Source organism: Rattus norvegicus, chromosome 13 (assembly GCF_021556685.1).
Source record: "Rattus norvegicus strain SHRSP/BbbUtx chromosome 13, alternate assembly SHRSP_T2T, whole genome shotgun sequence".
In the NCBI taxonomy this organism is placed as follows: Eukaryota; Metazoa; Chordata; class Mammalia; order Rodentia; family Muridae; genus Rattus; species Rattus norvegicus.
Window position 1 is genome coordinate 50,354,499 of NC_141546.1, and position 23,198 is coordinate 50,377,696.

The following is a 23,198-nucleotide window of genomic DNA, read 5'->3' on the forward strand; positions in this document are numbered from 1 at the left end:
CCACACAGAAACCACTTCAATGACCATTTCCATTTGAACTTAAATTTCTTCTCTATAAGTTTGAAAATAGTATATGTAATTATATACAAATGTTACCGGTACAGAAATATATCTAATAACAAGGAAAGTTCCATTCATCCCTCTCATCCCATTTTAATCCCATTTCCCAGAAGAAAACAAAGGTTAACAGCTTGATGACTATTTTGTCAAAAAACCCACTCTCACATTATATACAATTGCAGGGAGGTTGATGCAGTCCAGTGTGACGTTCTAACAACCAACAATTAGAGGGCAGAGCCAAAATCAGGGAAGACATATCATTTAAGTTAGTTCTTTAAATATTAAATATTATGCTGTCTTAGACTTTGATAAAAAAAGAATTAAGGGGCTGAAGAGATGGCTGTTTGTCAGGAGCAGTTGCTACTCTGCAGAGCACCATGGCCACCAGTACCTGCATGGCTGGCCTCCCTCAGCGTAGGCATCTGTAGCTCCCATCTCAGGGGACCCAGTGGTGGCCTCTATAGGCACCAGGCTTTAACATGATGCACACATATTCATGGGCACAAAGTACCCATATACAAAAAATAAAGTTTTTTAAAAAAATCAGAAAGAGCATTATGTCTAAAAAGTCAAGATAATACTTCTGCTACTGATATATTCTCCCAACCCCCAAAACGATGAGGCAGCACAGAAATAAAAGATACCGAACCACTTAGCCTATTCAGTCACCAAGAGGTAGAATACAGTACCAGCACACTCAGTGAAGTCAAAACACTATCAGGTGATACCGCTCAAAAGCAACCGGTAATAACTCCTATTTCACATTTAAAAAATGTTTAAACAAAATTCTACTAGTAAAATATTCTCATATAGGCTTTTAAAGGAGTAGGATAATATAACAATAGTATTAATAAAAACGTTACAGTTGAAAAACCATGAATTCTGACAAAAATTTAAAATATATGATTAAAATACTAATCAGTAAATATGACAACCGCAAAGGGTTAACGTGATGTGGTCTAGTCTGAAGTTTTAACAGCCTAAACATTAGAAGTAAGACCCAGAAAAACAGGGAAACTGTACGTTACTTAAATTAGTCTTTAAATACTAAACATTCAAAGTTGTCAGCAGGCTTTACGGGGTGAAAGAAACCTAAGCAATGCAATTAGCTGTCTACCAAGCCCTTCATCTGTAACTTAGTCCTCCAAGTACCTGCACAGTCTGTCTTCACCATACTAGAAAAACGGTAGGGCATATGGCAAGTCCACCTTCTTATGAAGGAGAACGAAGACAGTGAACTGGGTTATCAGCACAGACCTCCCTGTGCCCTAACCAAGTGCTGCCTCAGACGTAGCAGTGAGCTCACAACCATCTGCTCCACCTTGAAACCCCGATCACTTAGAAGTGGCTGCGCTGCCACTGGAATCCAGCTAAGACAGTAAATCCTGAATGCAGCACAGTCAGAAGTAGAACTTAATTATCCCTAAAGCTAGCGAATGTTTTACAGATGACGTGCATACGTGTACACATGTCAGCGTAAACATGTGCATCTGGCACCATTAGTGAGAATTGGAAATCTCTTACATGAGAAAAGATCAATATCCTCAGTCTTCCTTAATTGTTCATTATAAACTTTAATGAAGTTACCCTTGAGAAGTGTTCTCAATTCCTTAGAATATTAAAACAAGGCTTTACAAGAGCAGTAACAGAGAGCGGAGTGCAACATCACTTCCAGTTAGTACCAGCCTTGGTGACTGTGTTCCCTCTTCCTGAGTCTTTTAATACAGCCTTCCATGTACGCGTCCTTCGTCCCAAGACTACTATCCTCATGAAGAATAATTTACACGAACTGCTTTCTTACTTTTATCATCGTGTGTGTGTGTGTGTGTGTGTGTGAGTGTGTGTGTGTGTGTGTGTGTGTGTCCATTTGTGTTCACACACAGATGCCACTCACAGGATGAGTTGGGTGCTGCTCTATCATTCTCCCTCTTACTCTTTCTTTCACACAGCCTCGCACTGAACCGGGAGCAAGGCTGGAGGCCAGGATCCCCCAGAGTCCTGCTGTACCTATTCCTCAGGATGTTGACGTTACCGGGGTACATGATCACCCTGGCTTGTTTATGCTGGTGCCGGGGATTCGAACTTAAGTCCTCTTACCCACTGAGCCATTTCACAAGACCTGCTTTTGAGTAATGTTCTTGTACATGTATTTTGGAAAATTTACCCAAAGCATACAATGAACTTAAAAATATTTAGATTTATGTCTTCAGATTATCTGACTCCCTACATACTTATCCCAGACCAACTTAGAAACCTTCTCTATGTATGTTGTACAAGCAGTGAGTTAACGGTGGTTAAGTAAGCTAATACAAGAACTTAACGAATGCTTACATTTGTCACTTTTTCCATTTCCTCATTACATTTTTTAATGTGCACTGGTGCTTTGGCTACATGTATGTCTGTGTGAGGGTGTGAGATCCCCTGGAACTGGAGCTGCAGAAAGGTGTGGGCTGCCATGTGGGTGCTGGGAACCACACCAGGTCCTCTGTCTGGGCTTGGCTCCAGCCAGTGCTCTTAACTGCTGGCCATCTCTCAGCCCTCCCGTCACATTTTAAGTGTTGTGGAGCCGCAGTAGGGTGTCAGGCGGCTATCACCTTCCATCTCTAAGGCAGGTTCTCTCACTGAGCTCTAACTGTTATCTAAGCTATCGACCCAGCAAGCAGCAGTAACCTTGTCTCTGTCCCCTCACAGGCGCGCACAGGACTATGCCTGGCCTTTAACATGGCTGCTGGGATCCAAACTCTGGCTCTCATGCTTGCCTAGCGCAAGTACGCGTGTGTGTTGGGCTATTTTCTCCAGCACCTTACATATTAGTTGCTCTGGGAATGAGACCCAGGCAGGGTCTTTCAAGTGCCAAGCAAACGAATATTCCAATATTGACCTATAGCCCCTCCACGATAGAAAAATTTACAACTCCAAATTCTTGTCTTATAAAAATAGCCAAGGATGCATTTTTCCATTTCTTATAGCTAATCTCTAAAACAAGAAAAATTTTAATTAAAACTATTTCAAAATAGTTTGAATTTACATAATTGTTTCTTCTAGATATTAGATGGAAACAAATATTCCAAAATAGTTTGTCAAAATCTTCCTTCACTTAGAAATAAAGGATGATTTTTAAACTCTAGGTGTAGATGCCATAAAGTATTTCAAACGCTATTTATCATATAATTCACAAAAGTATGCATTTCAAACTTGACATAACTTTAAGCTCGGGTATGCAAAGACTCACCATCTGTATGGGTTTCTTGTGGAGGTCTCTTTCAGTTACCAGTTTTTCCTGGTCAGTGACATACAGGCCTTTGTGTGCTAATGCCTGGATTACAGCATCGTGGCCCAGGAGGGGCTTTGCAGCGTCACTCTTGAGGATGAGACTGCCAGCACGACAGTACAGCTCCGCTGACAGAAGCAGGTTAACGACAGGGGGCTTGATGTGTTCCTGGTCATACTGATCTGTGTAAAATGGTTCTCGAAGTTCCTCTGGCACAGTTTCTATAAAGGTTAAGAAAAAAATTTTCATATTTTTGTAAGATTTCTATTTTAAAAACACACCTCATTTAATTACTACAGACCTTGAGATTCTTCCTAAAAGTATCAATATTCCTTTAACAGGCAAGATGATATATACACGTACATTTGTTTGTTTGTTTGTTTGTGGACCTGGGTGTAAGATATAAAAGGAAAGATACACTTTTCCTTTATAGAAGTCATGGCTCTGAGGTATACAACCGGAAAAGCAAACAAGGAGAAAGGTCTTCAGAGTGTGGGGACGATGAAGGCATGCCCCCAATCCAGTGTAGGTTCTTAAACCTACCACAGTCAGGAAATGCACCTGCTGTCGCTGCCAATATCATCTGACAGGACAAAGTCTTTGCCCAAGGTTTTACAGCTACCGAGTGCAAGAACTGAGACTGCCTAATTAATCTGGTCCTTCTTCCTTGAGGTTCTCAGCCCCTGCACCAGTCTTTGTCCCCTTTTGCTGAGACTACTGAAGTTACTGAGGAGAAGTTACAACTGCTATTTACATAAGATCTTCTGTTTAAAATCTTTCATTCAATACCGATGACTATAAAAATCATAGACTGATGAGATATTACTTTATGTGGATAAGGAAATAAATCTGAAGACAGACAGTAGTGAGTACAAAGAAGACATGAGATTGCTAAAAACCATCAGAAAGTACCCAGGCATACAGCAGAGATCAAGATAATCAAAGATGATCAGATCCAGGTTAGACATAAAGTATAGTGGCTTGATTGAGAAATGTCCTCCACAGACTCTTTGAGCCCTTGGTCCCCAGTGGTATTTAGAAGGAAATATGTCACTGGGACAAGCTTTAAGAGAAAAAAGGCCTCTCCTACTTCCTTCCAGTTTATTCTCTGCTTTGTGATAGGGATTCAAGATTTGAGTTCTCAGCTTCCTGTTCCTACTGCACTTGTTATCTGCCTCCTGGCCACGATAAACTCTTACTCATCTGGAAGCATACCATATTTTATTGCAGCAAAAGAAAAGTAACTGGTGGTTTGAATAGGAATGGGCCTTATGTATTTGAATGTTTGGCCATAGGGACACTATTAGGAGGTGTCCTTGTTGAAGTAGATGTGGCCTTGTTGGAGAAAGTGTGTCACCGGAGAGGTGGGCTTTGCAGTCTCTACTATGCTCAGGCCAACACCAAGTGTGGAACACAGTCCCCTTCTGCTGCCTATAGATCAAGACATAAAGCTCAGCTCCTCCAGACCCATGTCTGCCCACACTGCCACACTTCCTGCCATGATAATGAACTGAATCTCTGAAACTGTATTCCAGACCCAATTAAATATTTGCCTTTATAAGAGTTGCCTTGGGGGTTGGGGATTTAGCTCAGTGGTAGAGCGCTTGCCTAGCAAGCGCAAGGCCCTGGTTCGGTCCTCAGCTCCAAAAAAAAAAAAAAAAAAGAGTTGCCTTGGTCATGGTATCTCTTCACAGCAATAAAACCCTAACTAAGACAGTAACCAATACAGAAAGGGTGGTAGCATTATAGAAAAATGAACATCAGAAGTGCACTAATTCTAGAAGAAAGCGAGTAAGCTCAGATTTAGACATGTTAAGTTTGAAACAATAGCAAAAATATCCAAATAGAAATACCCAGTGAGCAGCAGAAAATATAGGACTCTAAAAGAGGTCAGAGCGAATCTATAAAGTTGGGATTTTGGAGACATCTAAAAATATCATTCATGTTTAATAATTGAAAAACTCCTTCCTTCCTTCTGAGCTGCATTATCCACCCAGTAGTGAGACAAATTTAAATTTAACACAGGGCTCAGCACTGTAAACTTCAGACTTCAGTACTAGTACTATATTTTAGTATCAGAGTACCTAAACATACGCTGTTAACATAGCAGAAAAACCACACTAAAACAATTGTTACAAAATGTATAAACGAATATTTTATTTCCTAAAATAGCAGTAGAAATGATTAATATAGGTAATCTTGGCATCTAAACACTGACCAATAAAAAAAACAAAAAACAAACCCAAAAAGCTAGCGAGTGACCAGGATTGCAAGTTTATCTGCCATTCGATCTTAGGGTTCTGTTGCTGTGATAGAACAACCAAAGGCAGTTTGGGGAGGAAAGGGTTTATTTGTCTTCAGTCCCACTGCTCACCACTGAGGGAAGTCAAGGCAGGGACCTAGATGCAGGAACTGGTGCATAGGCCCTGGAGGAGTGCTACTTACTAGCCTGTCCCTCACAGTTTGCCTAGCTTTGCTTCCTCAGAGCACCTGGGTAATGTGGCTTATGGTGAGCCGGGCCTTCCTGCATTAGTCAGCCATCAAGCTACACCACAGACTCACCAGGTCAATCTGGTGGAGGCATTTTCTTAACTGAGGTTCCTGCTTCCCAAATTACTCTAGCTTGGTCAAGTTGACATAAACTAGCTGGTGTACATGTTTATCTACGCATCCATGTAGTGTTTATGTAATGGTTTCACACTCAGTCATACATTTCACACACAGTGAAAATCTTAGTGAAACATATAAGTAGGTTAATGTAACAGATTAAATAACAAGTAAATACTTATTCTTACTAAGAACACTGTGTCAGGCATTGCTCTAAACATGAATCCTAACCTGTTTATATGTGTTTAACAGATAAACTTAAAAAGCTATCTTGCCCTAAAACAGGCAGCTATAAATACAGAAATCTAGCTCTAAATAAGTAATAGGCTAAAAATTAGCAAGTTTTGTAGTCCATGTGGCTTTGAACTCAGAGATCCCCTGCCTCTGCCTCCCAAGCACTGGGTTAAAGGTGTGCACCAGCACACCTGCCTTCATCTGAAGCAGTCTTTGCTTTATTCTATGTTGTCTCCTTTCTTTGTACCAGAGTTGTTTTCAAGGTAGACTACTGAAGTTTATGATATGCCTTAATAAAGTAAAAGCAGCCCCTAGGCCTTGCATCTTCCACCGTCCGCCCTTGTGATCTTGGAATATCAAAGCTATGTTTCAGCCCATTACCTATTTAGAGCTAGATTTCTGTATTTCCAGCTGCATGCCTTGGGGCAAGACAACCACGGCTACCCAGAGGAGACCCTGTCTCGAAAAACAAAACAAAACAAAAAACAAAGATTGCCTCAAATACGACTTAAAAAGATGTTTTCCATCCCCTCAGGAATAAACAAGTTGTCCCATACCATGCTGCTGACATCTACAGGCTGCCTCCAGCCTCAGTCAGAAAAGCTCTTTACAGTGACCAACAGTCACTACAGAGACGTGGCTGCTCAAGGTGATGATGGTCGAACTGGTTCAGCCCTGAAGACATTGGTACCCTCTAAGGCTGTGCTTCTCAACCTTCAGCTGGGACCCTTTAATACAGTTCCTCATGTTGTGGTGACCTCCACCAAAAATATTATTGTCATTGCTATGGCATAACTACAGTCTGCTACTGTTGCGAGTCATAAGCATCTCTCTTTTCCAATGGTCGCAGGCAACTCCTATGAAAGGATTGTTCAACCCCTCCCCAGGGGGGCTCCATCCACAGGCTGAGAACCACTACTTAGGTTTAGGAAACATCACAGAAGGGGTAAAAAGGTGGAAGAGCTAGAAGACAGGACAGAGGGCTGTGAAAGCCATCTTCTGGGCATAGCACAGCCAATGCAATCATGTTCTCACCACAGCTGGAGCTGCCTGCACAAGACTGGGCCTGTTAACACATTATCTCACAGGGCTCTGCCCTCCCTGGTCAGTCATGGATTCTGGGAGAACAGACATTGTCTCTAGTTGTATATGCCATTGAGTCAGTCCATGAGGTTCCAATAAATAGCTTGAAATCCCTGTCACACAGATGGTTCTAGTTAAACTCATCAACTCGTATAAAACGAATGGGAGCACAGGACTCACAGAAAGGAGGGGTGGGCAGGAGGTCAGAAGGATTGTGGGTAGGTCAGGACTGGGATTTCAAAGAGTGGGAGGTGACAGTGTGTCCTAAGTTCTGGGATGGCAAGTGTGAGCACCACCATACCTAACAGAAAGATTTAAAACAGATTATAATGGACTATATATTACTTTTCAAAAATGGAATTGTATATTTTTTGAAAAATGAACGGAAACAACATATTAGAAAAGAAATGGGCAAAAACAGGTAAAATGTTTCATTTTTTCTGAACTCCAGAATAAAAGCAAAAACAATCTTAATTATAGAACGGCTGAGTGAGATAGCACCATGCATGAGAGCTCCAAAGGATTTGAGACAAGGTCTTGTGTGCGGCATTCTCAAGCTTAAGTCCCCCTTCCATTACCTGAGACCTGAATTCTTTTACCTACCACATCATTATAGCAGCACCAACAAACTGAATTCACTTCCCCGCCACAAAGAAGCCACTAACACAGCAGGAGGCAGGATTCTCTATGACCAAGGAGTTACAATATGAGGAAGACTAGAAGAAATTTTTGTGTTGTATGAAATGGTAAGTGTCTGTATACAAACAATGTAGTTAAAACATATTATACTGGAGAAAGAAACATGTAGCTATATGTTCTGTGTGCTAGCTTTCTGCTGAATTAACATTCCACAAGCAATAAACCTAGAAACTGTATCTTAGATTCTAGTATTTTCCCACCAAAACCTGGCACAGATAAAGTGCAGGCTAGCTTTGGACATCTTCGTAAACATACATGTAATATATATGTGTGAGCATGAATGTCATGGGGAAGGAGATACTGTAAGTGATGCAGCTATGTCAAGGGATATAGGATCCAAACAGAAAGGAATCATACTGGCTAAGCCTAGGGCAATTTGAGTTACAATAAAATGCGTAACAATAAAGTATTATAATTCACTGTATGCCCTGTAATAGAGTGACAACTAATAAGTGAGAAAGATAGCAATAATCAATCATTACATAGATTCAGGCAAAATCATTACTTGATGCTAAAATAGTAGGTACAAGCTTATGGAATCAAATCCCTATAAATTATTAACTAAAAATGGGGGAAAGGTGGGGCTGGGAAGATGACTCAGTGGTTGAGAGCATATGGCGTTTCCTGCAGAAGACCTGGGTTGAATCAGCACTCAGATGGGAGCTCACAATCATCTGCAATTCCACTTCTGGGGACCCAACGCCCTCTTTTAACCTCCTCTGGGGTAAGAGGCACATGCATGGTGTGCAGGCATACATGCAGGCAAAACATTCATACACAAAAAAGAAAATTAAATCTTTTTCAAAAACTGTAAAGAATTCATTTTATAGTGGAGTAGGCCGGCAGATGAGCATGACAAACATCTCTGACAGTGAAACAAACACCATGTGCCATGCGATCTGATTTACTGAGAATACATATGTCTTTGTGGTAGTTCTGCCAGATCTGTATTAACTTCAATCACCTCAGCACTGGAAAAATCCAAGTCAGAGACATTTTGTAATTAACTATCCCATTTTTTCTTCTAAGACAAAAATGCATTTTAATAAAAAAAAAATCAACACTGAAGGTTCACGTACGGAAGAATAATGGGGGAAAGGAGCTACCACTTCTCTACCCCAACCCAAAAACCTTCCTGGCGTCACAACAGATAAGAGTCGCTATGGCCTTGGGAGGAAAGCAGTGGGTAAGGACAATTTCTTCTATGTTAACATGGTTCCTCTGGGGCTATTGGCTAGTCTTCAGGGGCTGAGAAGCTCTTGCCAAGGGCCCTGTGGAAAGCAGAGATGGTTCTATGCAAAGAGGAACAGGGCACATCTGCAGGTGGTCGTGGGAATCATAAGAGGGATGCATGAAGAGAAAAGCTGAAAAAGAAAGAAAGTCAAAGAGGCTAGAATACAAGACGGGACATGGTCTCTTGCTACTGCGTTTCTATCAGCCTCAGAGAGGGAGGAGATCTCTGGCCCTGTTTCTCCAGTCCAGGCATTCCTGTACTGGGCCACAGCCAGAGCCCATGCCAGGACCTCATCACCATTCTGGTCACTCAGAGCCAAGGTGGAGGAAGACATCTGCTGAAGGAAGGCCCAGCATTCCAGAGCTCTGAGAAGCAATGCACAGGAAGAAGTGAGCCAGGCAACTCCCGGAGAAAACTGGCTGCTTTTACCAGGCACACATTGTAAGGTAGTTTGGCAAGGACTAACATAAAGCCTAGGGAAAAGGCTTGATGCTCAGCTCAGCGTGTAGCCCTGTGTTTACAGTTTCAAAGTGTTCATGTCATGACAAACTACAGAACTATTAAAGATTAAAAGTGAATTTAAACACACTAATACAATGCATGAGAAAATGTAGAAATAATTAACACTGAAACAAAATTGAATATGGGCTGTACACTAGGAAATATATCATAGTTAATTTCCTGATCTCTTAATGGAGATTATCTAAGAGAATTAACATACCTTTAAAAGATACAGTAGAATATTTAGTGGCAAATCAGGGTACAATGCCCCAAGTACATAGTCAAATAAAAAAATGTCACATATATTTGTGTCTGTATTTATCCATACAAGTACAACACATATCCAGATATAATGTATGTGCATTTGTGTAGAGGGAGGGGAAGGAAGACCTTTCAGAGTTTCATGCATCAATGAACTACAGTATTTACCTAACTGTACAAACCAGAAACCTACGAGTTGTCACTCAATTTCCTTCCCAGCCCTCAGAAACTTTCAGAAGCCAGTCCTGGATCTCGTTACCATGTCAGCTAACATCTCTTTGGTCCATGTGATCAGCACTGTTCATCTCAATTACTACATTTATCGCTAGTTCTATCTTCCCATCTTCACTCTAAAGCCCTCCCTCTAAAGCACACCCTATTTGGGGCTGAGTCAGTAATAGCTCAGTGAGTAAAATGTTTGCCATGCCAGCAACGGAACCTGAGTTCAGATCTCCAGCACCTATGTAAAAAGCAGAGCACGGCAGCATACACCTCTAACCCCAGTGCCTGGGGCCAGGGTGGGTGAGTACGGAGGAGATAGATGGGGGGGGGGGGGGAGATGTCAAGCCAGCATGGCCAAAGCAGGGAGCTCCAGGTTCAGAAAGTAAGGTGAAGAGCAATAGAGCAAGATAGTGCTGACCTCTGTAAGCACCTGCACATATGCACACACACATTTAATTCATTGAAATAAAATGTCAAATTCAAACTGCTTATTTCACATAAGCAAATTCAATCATGGCACAGACCCCACCCATCCCAAGGATTTTCAATTATTTTTCCTTCTCTAAGGATTAAAATCCTTCCTCTTGCCTGCAAGAAAAAAGTGATCGTATCTCTGCCAGCTACACTGGCTCCTAGGAACCAAGTTCTGTCTACAACAGAGTCTTTGCACACTCTGGTCATGCACGCTGCGGTGTTCTTTCCTCCTATCCTTTATACCCTTTAGAGTCCCAGGGGCCAGTGATTCACTCAACTTGGTTCAATTTCCCTTTTTTGGAAAAAAGGAAAGAATGTAGCATTTATCCTGCCTTCCCTATATCTCAAATGTGCCTTTACCTTAAGACTGTTCAATTCTATTATAAAAAAATGAGTGAGTTTGCAGTTTGTGGAATATAGGTGAAATGTATTAAAATACTTCAAGTAAGAAAAAAGTTTAGCAAGCAGAGAGCTAACAGAATGTACTGAAGTACCTAGGGGTATATATACAACAGAGAGAATGGAAAAACTCAAGATACCCTAATGTTCATGAAGCACCTTGATACTGAATCTTCATGCTACAGATATATATGTATATATGGTACTTAATATTTATGATACAGTAAATATACAGAGAGAAAAGGTCTATAAAAATTAACATTTATGAATCTTTAATCCACTCACCCAGCAATGATTCCTATATATTTGCTACCCAATGCAGACAAAATTCCTAACTAGTAACCAAGCTTATTGGTGAGCTCCAACTGAGGCGGATGTGCTCTCCTCTGGTGTCTCTCATAAAGATAGTCTGTGTCAGTGGCCTCTGTTTCCCTAAGGGGCTCCTTGGAATTCCAACTCTTGTCCTGATGCCCATATCAACAGCAGGGAAAGCTAAAGTGGCAGAAAAGGCGGGCATAAAAATATTGTCTATAACAGAATTTGGAATATGGCTTTTCCTGCTTCCACCTTGTCCTGAGTATATTAACTAACTCATCTTTTTCCTTTTGCTTCTTTCTGTAAATTGATTTAACAAGTCATGGCATGTGAGCATTTCAAGTTATTTTGTCTGCTTTCTGTTCCAAGGCCTCTGGGGTAAGCTTGCTGGTGTGTGCTTAGAGGTTATTAATGCATGAGTGTAATTTCCCACATAGCACTTGCAGCAACCAAACAATCAGAGAAGTTCATTTTTAAAGGGGCATTCCAATGACCAAAAGAAGACATCATGACAGAATCACACCCAGATATGAGGTGTCACCTGTTAAAACAAAAGCCACACACACAGTACACACAGTATACAATTTAAAAAAAAAAATCTGAATGTAATCAATTCTTTAAATTTAATTATCAACTTAGAAACAGAGAAGACAAAAAGATACTTGTTAAATAATTTTGGAGATTTAAAGAATAGAAAATTTCGGGGTTGGGGATTTAGCTCAGTGGTAGAGCGCTTGCCTAGCAAGCGCAAGGCCCTGCGTTTGGTCCCCAGCTCCGAAAAAAGAAAAAGAAAAAAAAAAAAGAATAAAAAAATTCACTAAGCCATGTATGCAGTGGCACATGCCTACAAAGCTACTACCTGGGAGGGAGAAGCGGGAGAAGCAGGAGAAGCAGGAGAAGCGGGAGAAGCAGGAGAAGCGGGAGAAGCAGGAGAAGCAGGAGAAGCAGGAGAAGCGGGAGAAGCGGGAGAAGCGGGAGAAGCGGGAGAAGCAGGAGAAGCAGGAGATAAAGGTCATTCCTGCCTACAAACATATGAGGCCAGACTGGGCTGCATAAGACTCTGCCTCTAAACAACAAATCCAAGATTTCTTCTTATCAGCATGTAACAGGTTAAAGGCCATTACAACACTTTAGGACTGAGCGCTTTTGTGGTTCTCCATCCTTCATCCACCCCTAACCCCCGTGCTACCCCGTTCCTGACTGCTGTGTCCTATAAAACTCTTTTCATCTTTCATATTCCACGTGTCCTGCACACCATCCATACTTCCTTCATCTAATATTACCCTCTCTGGACGCCTTTCCAGACTTTTAGGCTTGTCCTACATTTACAGCTATGTGTGTGGTGTGTGTGTGTATGTGCACGTGTGTGTATGGTGGGGGGTTGTTTTTACATGCATACATTACAGGCTAGAATGGACATGTAGAAGAGTATGAGTTTTGTTTTTCTGAGTCTAAGTGACTGCACTTAGTATTATATTTCCCTGACTCACCCACTTTTTTCTTTACCAACTTCATGATTCCTTTCTGCTAAAGGTGAGTAACATCGACTGTGTATGTGTACCACACCGTCATCAGCACCCATCTGTTGATGAGCATTAGGGTGCGTCCATTTCCCTACTCTCATGAGTAATAAGCATGGATGTGCAAGTGTCTCCCTGGAGGATAATGAGGCCTTTGGGTTCATTTTGAGGAGGAGACAGCTGAAACCCGAGAAAATCTGTTGAACAGTCTGCTTTTTCCAACAAGCAAATTGCAAGAAAGACAAAATGAGACAGAGTTTACATATTTGAAAAACAGAAACAAAAAACCTTAAAGCTCAGGGATGTCTTGCAGATACCAACAAGAACTAAACAACAGAAAAGAATGTATGAAACAGTAAGAAATGCTAATGCTTGGCCATGGGGTGGGCCTGTGGTGATGACAGTGAGATAGTTACATTGCTTTGAACAGATAAAGCAGAAGCTGAGATTTGCTTCAGACTCTTGGTGAGGGTGGAAGTGTTTCCAGAGCGATCAAGACTGGCCAAAAGTGGGGGTTGGGGATTTAGCTCAGTGGCAGAGCGCTTGCCTAGGAAGCGCAAGGCCCTGGGTTCGGTCCCCAGCTCCAAAAAAAAGAACCAAAAAAAAAAAAAAAAAAAAAGACTGGCCACAAGTTCATGACTTCAGAGGTAATGAGTCCAAAAAGTATACTGTTACTGTACATGGACGAGATACCATCAAATGGTTTTAAGAAAAAGGCAAGGAAAGACTGCAGAACTTTCATGTAATAATTAGAGAAGGGCTCTGACCTGTGGTTTCTGGTTAAGGCCTGGACCACCTACAACTATTTTGTACCATGACACCCAGAGAATAAGATCTGCTCATGATGGGGCTGGGGATTTAGCTCAGTGGTAGAGCGCTTACCTAGGAAGCGCAAGGCCCTGGGTTCGGTCCCCAGCTCCGAAAAAAAAGAACCAAAAAAGAAAAAAAAACATTTAAAAAAAAAAAAAAAAGATCTGCTCATGATGAAAGGTACAGCTAAAAGAATGAAGGAAAAAGAATTAAAACAAAGTAAGTACCCACTCAATTCAAATACAAATCCATCCTACTTTAGGACCCTTGTAGTTTTATAAACCAATAAATCCTCTTTATTGTCAGTCAACTTGAATTTGGTTTTCCATTAACTACAATTGAAATGACCTCCTACCCACTTCCAACCTAGTCTCAACTGTCTGTCCTCATAGCTCTAACATCCACGGACCCCCTCATTTGTCCTCACCAGCTCTAACATCCATGGATCCCCATTTGTCTGTCCTCACCAGCTCTAACATCCACGGACCCCCTCATTTGTCCTCACCAGCTCTAATATCCAATGCTCCCCTCCCCATCCATCATAACTTTTAGCCTTTCTCAAACCTATTTTCTATGCTAGTTCCAAGATCTCATTTTTCTTTATGGTACTATGCATATAACATAAAGGGTACTGCATGAGAGCTTCTGGAAGTGATCTCTGATGCTACCACCTTGCACAGAACAAAGCTGACTAGGTCAGGGTCTGGGTGGGAAGGAAATTTTTTTCACTAGATTTATCTGGGTGGCCAAAGATAATTTAAGGGGCCTTTCAATGCCTGTTTCTTCTTTTATTACCAAAAAAAGGAAAAGCACTATACTTGCTAACCTCTTGCTTTCACTGTGGATATTGTCTGCACCTTAATGTAAAGCTGGCAGTGCGTTCCAACTTCCCAGCAGGTGTAGAGAATACTCTTAGCATTTGAACAAAAACCAAGCACACTGATGAACGAAGAATTATCTGACCAATAGCTCTACAGTTGGGAAACCGAGACAGAGACGTAGGTGAAGAAATAACCTGTCTGCTCCATAGGGTTGTTCTCAGAACTAAACAAAAAACTATGTAAAATGCTCTGAGGCACTGTTCCCACTGTACAGATTATCCTTGCTATACTGCAGCTAGACCTCACCTTAGCTTAAAACCAATTTATCAAACCACCTTTCCTCCCAGGGCTCTAGGGTTAATATCTTTTCTTCTAAAACATTTAAACATTTATTCAGTCCTTTATTTACTTATTTACTTATTTATTTGGGGTGGAGAGGCTTGTGTCCTGCTGTGTATGTGAAGGTCACAGGAGGGCTTGCCAGAGTCAGTTATCTCCTCCTACCCTGTAGTTCCTAGGGACCAAACTCAAGTGCTAAGACAAATTAAATCAAGGGCCTTTACCTGCTGAGCCATCTCACTGCCCTATATACTTCCACAACACGCTTCTTAACTCTGACTGACCTGCCTCTGCTTCCATTTAAGCACTCACTCTGCTAAACTGCCCTCAACTTTCTTCTCGTCCTCCACAATCCTTATAACCTTACTTATGTGTTGCTATCCACAGAACGGCAAATTGTTGCTTCTAGACCCAGCTTCTGAGCCATACTGCAGTCTGAGCTTTATTTGTGACTAGCCACTTTCCTGGACTTCCCTGACAACATACTTGGACTTATACTTAGCTCAAAAACATAAAAACATGGCGACTGGAGAGATGGCTCAGAGGGTAAGAGCAATGATTTCCAGAGGTTCAATTCCCAGCAACCACATGGTGGCTCACAACCATCTATAAAGAGATCTGGTGCCCTCTTTTGGCCTGCAGGCATACACACAGGCAGAACGCTGCATACATAATAAATAAATAAACCATAAATAAAATAAAATAAAATAAAAACATCTGCCTCTCCATTAACTGGTATCACAATTTACCTTCCTGGTCAAGAAGTCTCCGAGTTTCACTTTCCGTGAATCCTCAGGTGGCCTTACCCTCATTTATACTCTTCTAAGCAATCACCCACTTATTTCTGCAATGCTTCTGTCACTTGCTTTTTTTCCATCCCTTTGGCACATATAAAATAGTTCTTAACTATTAAGAGCACACACACATGGGGCTGGGGATTTAGCTCAATGGTAGAGCGCTTACCTAGGAAGTGCAAGGCCCTGGGTTCGGTCCCCAGCTCCGAAAAAAAGATCCAAAAAAAAAAAGAGCACACACACAAGTCAGACTTCCCTGGTTCTGATCCCAGTTCCATTACTTTGATGCCTTTGGATGAGCTCCTAAACCCACGAGCCTCATTTTCCTCATCAGTAAAAATGGGATGATTAATAGTTTCTGCCTCTTACGACCATCATGAGGATTAAAATAAGGTACCATGTGTGAAGTGTATGACACGCAGTAACAATAAATACAGCAGATTTATTATTATATCCACCCCACCTTGAGCCCTCATCATGTCTTGCCTGAACTCTTGCAAAAATATCCCAAATGGCCTCTGCTCTGAGTCTTTTTTTCACCTCATGGCTACCCAACGCTCTAACAGTCTCTGTAAATATCTAAGAGTCGGGACTTCTATAGGACTTTACCAATATCTGCTGGTATGTAACAGATATGTAACAAAGTATACTTACAACAGCAAATGATTTTATACCACTAACTAGATGGACTAGGAAATGAGGGCTGGGAAGATGGCTCTGTCTTTAAGTAAAAGTGCTAAATGCTTGATGCAAAAGCATGAGGATCTGTCGGCCCATGGCATTCACAGGCACATGCACACATGTAAACACACACACACACACACACACACACACACACAGAGACACGCACACACACACACAATGAAAATATAGATATTAAAGTTAAAATGATAACCTGTCACTACAAAATGAGGCTTAGGTGGGCATGATAGCTCGTCTGTGCAATCTCAGCACTCAAGGGGCAGGACAGGACTCACATGAAACCTAAGATACCTAGAACCACGCAATAGCACAGCAAGAATCTATACAGCACAATACACAGACACACACATGCAGGCAGGCACGCACACACACACACACGCACCAGACATAGTGGTGCATACCTTCAATCCTAGCACTTAGAAGGCAGAGGCAAAAGAATCTCTTTGAGTTCTAGGCTAGTCTGCTCTACATTGTGAGTTTGAGATCAGCCAGGGCTATATCATAAGTCTGTCTCTCTACCTCTATTTCTCTGTCTCTGTCTCTGTCTCTGTCTGTCTCTGTCTCTGTCTCTCTCTCTCTCTCTCTCTCTCACACACACACACACACACACACACACACACACACACACACACACACAGAGAGAGAGAGAGAAAAATCCATTCCAAGAGATTCTGTACCCATCAGCTGGAAGATTTAAAGGAACATTTAAGGCAATCTCAGTTATATGGCTGCTTGAATGTGTTAAGTCTTCAAACACAATAAAGCTTACCAGGCAATTTAACCTCCTGTTTTACAACCAGGATACCTATTGCTGCTGTAAACTCACCTACACACTCATTCTTCACTTACACAAAACCAGAAAGGCATTCTCTGAGAAAATACACTGTTAAGAATGGAACCCATAATCCCCAGCACACACTCTAGAAACTGAGGCAGGAGGATCAGGATTCAGTGTAATTCTTGGTCATATGATGAACTCAAGGCCAGTCTAGGTTCAATGAGACACTGTCTTTCAAAAACTAATGAAAATACATCCTTCCCAAAAGATGAGGCCTTTGGAACATTTTTCAGGACAAGAATATTATTGACATGAATACCTTATATCGTCTTTCTAGGTTTCACAATGTTAGTGTCTTATTGGTTTTACAGTTCAATGAATTTTGTCTTTGCCTACAATTGATTGTGCATTAACCACTGTAAATTGCTTTTACAACGTACAGCTCTGAAACTGATCATTTTTGTATATCAAGTTAGAAAGTGACCACTGGTAGGACTGCTCCGTGTATAAGCTCTTGCCACCGAGACTGACAACATGGGTTTTAGCCCCGGAACCCACATGGGAAAAAGAGAGAACCAGCTCCAGCAAGTTGTCCTCTCGTGGGTAAGGAAGTGGGAATATGTACACATTCTTGCACACACAGAATATATAAATGTAATACAACAAATCATTCCTACACTTTAAACATTTCTAACAACAAAAAAACCCATACATTATCCTAAAAAGTTGGGTTAACATTTGAATAAGAGAAAACAATTTGAAATACTTGTTTATTAACTTTTTTGTGTATATGGCAAATAAAAATGCACCAAAAGATTTAAAAAAATTTACCTTTTTTACTATTTGCTCTATATAAGTTTATGTTTCATGTTTTAAAGATTGCCAATGGGAGCTGGAGAGATGGCTCAGCGGTGAAGAGCACTGACTGCTCTTCCAGAGGTCCTGAGCTCAATTCCCAGCAACCACATGGTGGATCACAACCATCTATAATGGGATCTGATGCCCTCTTCTGGTGTGTCTGAAGACAGCTACAGTGTACTTATATATAATAAATGAATAAATCTTTAAAAAAACAAAACAAAACAAAACACTGACTGCTCAATTCACAACACTCACATGGCGGCTCATAACTATAACTTCAGGTCCAGGGGACCCTATCCCCTCACACAGACATATATACAGGCAAAACACCAGCACACGGAAAATAAAAATAAGTAAATGATTTTTAGAAAAGACTTTCAATAAAGCAAAGCAAACGTGGAACATGGTGGCATACATCTCTAATCCTAGCACTAGGGCAGAGGATTGCTATGAGTTTGAGGACATCTGGCCAGCTGAACACACACAGTGAGACCCTCTCGGAAAAAACCACAGCCATTTTAAAGAATTTTTCAATTTGTTAAGTCACTCTCTTAAAGGCTTCCTTAGAACCTTTTCTCCAGGCTAACAAGTGCCCTGGCTTCCTCCAGCTTTAATGTGGAGCACACTGCCTTCAGAGTTGTGAATCCTGGTGTAAAACAACGCAAAGGGCCCACAGAGGGCCTGGATGAAGTCAGATCCCACTGGCAGTGTACTCCGTAACTTCCTGACTTCTCAATGTGTTCAAACACTCCAGAATCCAGTGGCCAGCCAGACATACATCCAGAAAGTAGGGCATTTCTACTCTGAAGTCTCTGTGAGAATGAACAGCAAAACATTCACCTCTGCACTTTAAGTGCCCGCTCCACTTCAGATGACAAGAAAATGCCTTTGCTCTGTCTTCCAGCTTCCACACAGGAAACTATGTCAATTTCCCTGTTTTCTATATACTTAAAGCGCTTCATTTGTTCTCCAAGTGGGTATTTAGTATACTGCTTCCTATTCTTCCTATCAAAAATTTTAATTTTATCTGTGCTTCCTATTGTTATTCTTCATTTAAAACTTAAATTAGTTCAAAAGAACATTCATTCCTGATGTCAGTTCTCTATCAAAGTATAGGAATTCAAATAAAATTAAGACAGACATGAACATAAAAATTCCCTCTAAACTAATTCACAATACTTTTACAAACAGTGAGGGAATTCATCTAAGCTTTAACCTAGATGTACAAGCTCTGTAAACACTTGCCTGTTATAGAGTTAAACAATAAAGCCACATATTTTCTCAGTCCTAAAACTGGAAATCAGTCATCCTCCACAAACAATCCAGAAAACATTTTGCAAGCACCGAGGAACTTCTCTAATCTTTTTTTTTTTTTTAAAGCATTCCACAACCTGGGTTCCTAAAGCAAGAGCTAAGGAATTACAGCAGGAGGTTCCTTTCCTGTTATTCGGCAAAGGCTGGGTTATAGAGGGAGTGTTTAATTACCACTGTAGCACAGGATTTCTATGTCAACAACACGTCCCCCACCCCACCCCACCCCACCCCCGGCCCAAAAACCCACTTCTCCTTCAAAAAGAAAAACTCAAAAGTAAGGAGGGGTTGTTTATCCGATTTTATGACGTCAAAATACATTTGGAAAAGAAAATATGCCGCGTTGACACTAAGTGAAAGAGCACCATACAGTCAAGAGAACTAAAACTGGTTTTAATGGGTGGCTTAACTAGAATTTGGAATGTGTATGAAAGGCCGAGAGGAATAGGAATGACTACAAAAGATACTGCGCTTCAACAGTGACCACCTTTCATCCTATAGAGCCTGACTAGCAGCCACCATTACAAATGTCAAAATCAATATAGTACCCTACCTTCTTCCACTAATAAACTCAGATTTCTTGGTGTGGTAATCACAATTATGACCGAGAGGGGAATGTATGCAGGATTAATAAGGAAAACATCACAAATTAAAGCCATTTTGGGAAAACATAATTTGCTTGCTGAATTTAGGCACACACGCTATCCAATAAAAGGAATCCGGTCAACCCCTCCCGCGTCAGTCAAGGGCACCTCGTTTAAGACCAAAGCTGCCTTCTTTCTTTCTCCTAGAGCTTGTCTCCCGTCATCTCCCTGAACCTGTACCGGAAGATACACATGGGGGAGGGGGCTGGAATCAGGAACAAAAACCGGGATGTGGACAGCATCGGGAGGAAGAGGAAGGGACGACACCACTTACCTGTCCCAAAGGCTTTGGCCACCAGCCAGGCCAGATTGCAGGCGATTTTGGCTCTGGAGAAGTCATAGTGGTCAAAGGGTTTGATGGCTGGAACAATGAACGTCCTTCTCACCTCCCGCGGGTCTGCAGCATCCCCCATCTTTCAAGGCGGCTGGTCGGGATGGAGGGACGACGGCCTTCACATGGTGTGGCGGAGAAGGGAGTTCAGATCGTCCGCGCCGGTCGCGGCCCTCTCGGGTGCCGGGCACAGAAAAGCTCAGCTGTGCTCGTCGCGAGCCCGCCGCCGCCCGCGGGAGCCGCGGCGGCCCCGGGCATAGACGTGAGGCGGCACCCGGCCGCGCTCGCTCCGGCCGCGCTCGCTCCGGTCCCGGTCTGCCCCGCCGCCTCCCCTTTGTCTCCGTTTAGTCACACGGGCTCGCAGGAGGGTGGCGGCTGCTAGGGCCCGGAATGCTCGGGCGGGGGCAGCCTGGACGATCACGTCGCGGACAGTGTCCCCGCCATGGTGGAGCGCGCACGCCCCGCCTCACTCACGGCCGCCCCTCGGGCCGCGGGACCCGCCGCGGAAAACGTCAGAATCGCTGCAGCGCGCAAGCCGCCCGCGGCCCGGCGCTTCTCAGGCGCTCCCGTCGCCTCCGCCCGCCTCCTCGGCGCAGCTCGCGGCCAAGGCAGCGGCCTGGGGGAGGCCGCAAATCACAGGCCCTCGGCTCCTGCCTTATCGGGCTTGTCCTCGTATTTTCCGCTACCCCTCCCGTAGCCGGACGCGTCGCTCCCCTTCAGCCGCCGCCGCCGCTGCGGTTTTCCGGCTGCGGCACTGGATGGAAAGAGCAGATGGGAACACTGAGCATGCGCCTGGCGCGCCCGGCCCCGCCCCCGCCGCTGTCTTGCGCCGCCTTGCGCACTGAGCATGCCCAGCCTCTCTGCCGCCCGCGACAGCTTCGCGCCCCTATCCACATTAATCAGCAGAGTGCCCGCTGGAGTGGACGTCCTATACATCCGCAGCTTTGGGCTGCTGCCGCTGACACTGCTGGACGAGGGAAGGAAAGAAAGAGAGGGGAGAGGCTTTCCCCTTCCGCTACATGTGGTTCAGCCAAGAGAATTGATATTTATTTCAAATGCTGCTTATGTCACGCAGATTGCTCAGACTTGCCCTTCATACCCATTTAGTCCTTGCAGTAACCCTGAGAGAGAGGTGTTACAGTTGGTTGACCACGAAATTATGGAGGGATGCAGTAAGTTAAAGCACCCATGGGGTTTAACCAGGGTTGAAGCTCTCCAAAGCTCTATAAATTTCCTATCAAGACATTTTAACTTGACACTCCCCACTGAAGTTTTCTAAGTGACAGATTTTTTTTTAGGGGGGGGGTGCCTTCTGTTTCCTCATAGAAAGAAACATAAACCCTTCCACAAAGAACATCCACAATTACGATTTATCGCAGATTTCTATGAGTTCATTTTGTCAGAACCCTCTCCGTTCACCCATATGGGTATGCCTTTTCAGACTTGTGTGCCATCTGCCACTGTGGTCTCTGCCCTTCTGACTTTAAGCCCCCTCAAGTAGTCACTCCCTCCAGAAAGTCTTCCCTGATACTTACTGCCAACTTCCCATTCAGAACTGTCAGGCACCTCCCAGGCTGATTCCAGAGCAATGTATGTCCTTTGTGTCATAACTTGTCACACTGCATTCCAACCACCAACTATCTTTAACTTTCAAGCTGGCTCTTGATCTCTGACACCTGTATGATGCTAAACCTCACGGTAGTTGCTCTGTCAATGTCTAGGGGTCAAAGGGAGAATGTTACTTTACTTACCTCCGAGTTTGGTTAACTTGCGGATTTCTCAGATCTTATTTTAACAGGTCTGATCTTAATTATGTAATCCTGGGTTTTCATTTTACAGATGAGGGAGCTAAGACTCAGAAAAGCCTCTTAAGTCGCAGTCTTAAGGCACACTCACAGTCTGAACCCAGAACTGTCTTATTTTGTTCACCTAGGGCCTCCCTATTATCATCAGCCGTTATGATGGAAGACATATGAAACATGAGGGGAGGAGTTTTGGTCCCTACTATCGAAAAGAGCAGCTCCAGTAGCAAGCCCCTCCCTTTTGATTTCTGCTTAATCCCCAGAAGCACTCCTCCCTGAACCCAATAAGGCATTCCAGATAAGCCCCGCTAACAATGCCAAGCAGGATAAAAGTCACTAGTAATAATATGCCATTGGGTGATTGGCATATTTTTTCAGTAATTCAATTAATATTAATAGGGGTTTTCTCACAGGCAAGGCCCTTTGAAAAATTAACATATTAACATTTAAATACTGGTCGACAAAACGCATTCAAATGGTAACTAGTTTCCACATCCATTTGATGAACTAAGCACTAATTGTCTTCCCAGTCTGGATGTAGGACTGAGGCTCACAGAGATCAAGTGCTATGACCACGGTTTCTCCACTTTTATTGGAGTCTGGCTTCAAAGTCAAACCCAGGTCTTCTGTCTCCACTCCTCGGGCACCTTTCTGGACTCCTGTTGCCTCTTTTGATAGGGGGTGGCACCTATACAAATAAAGAGAACATATCATAAATATGGTACATGATGTAAGAGACAAAAAAAGCACAGCAAAAACATAGGTAGGGGCACTTGGAAGGTGTCTTAGAGACTGCTGTTAAATATAATGTTCTGGAATCCAACTTCAACAGGATTCTAGATCATGTATACCAAGTTAAGAGAAACCTATGGACCAGAAAAATTAGAAAGTATTACTGAAATATGTCTCTTATTATATGAATCTACAAGCACATGGAAGATTCTAGAAACCAACCATAGGGCTTTGTGTTACCTGTGCTCTGGCCCAGCACTGTGCTCAGATAGTATTCTCAACAAATATGTGTCCATTGAAAACTGTTTCAACCTCAGTAGACTACATGAGGAAGAGAAGAGACAAAGGCAGCAGCTCTGGCTTGTCCCTCGATACAACGGTGAAGCTTCAGTA

General features: G+C 42.6%; 1 protein-coding gene across 8 annotated transcripts in view; it reads right to left on the reverse strand.

Annotated features, from left to right (window-relative positions):
• Camsap2 (calmodulin regulated spectrin-associated protein family, member 2) overlaps positions 1 to 21,037 on the reverse strand; it is a 79,349-nt gene extending 58,312 nt beyond the window's left edge. For 5 of the 8 annotated variants that reach the window (XM_087580479.1, XM_087580482.1, XM_087580478.1 and 2 more), the window contains exons 1-2: positions 20,215 to 21,027; positions 3,293 to 3,552 (exon numbers count right to left, since the gene is read on the reverse strand). In XM_087580479.1, coding sequence (XP_087436605.1) covers positions 3,293 to 3,552; positions 20,215 to 20,353 — 399 coding nt within the window. In that variant the 5' untranslated portion in view covers positions 20,354 to 21,027. Of the gene's footprint in view, positions 1 to 3,292; positions 3,553 to 20,214 lie in introns of all 8 variants that reach the window. The other 3 variants (NM_001415803.1, NM_001134503.2, XM_087580480.1) reach the window with 2 other exon arrangements.
• Between the last annotated feature and the right edge of the window lie 2,161 nt (positions 21,038 to 23,198).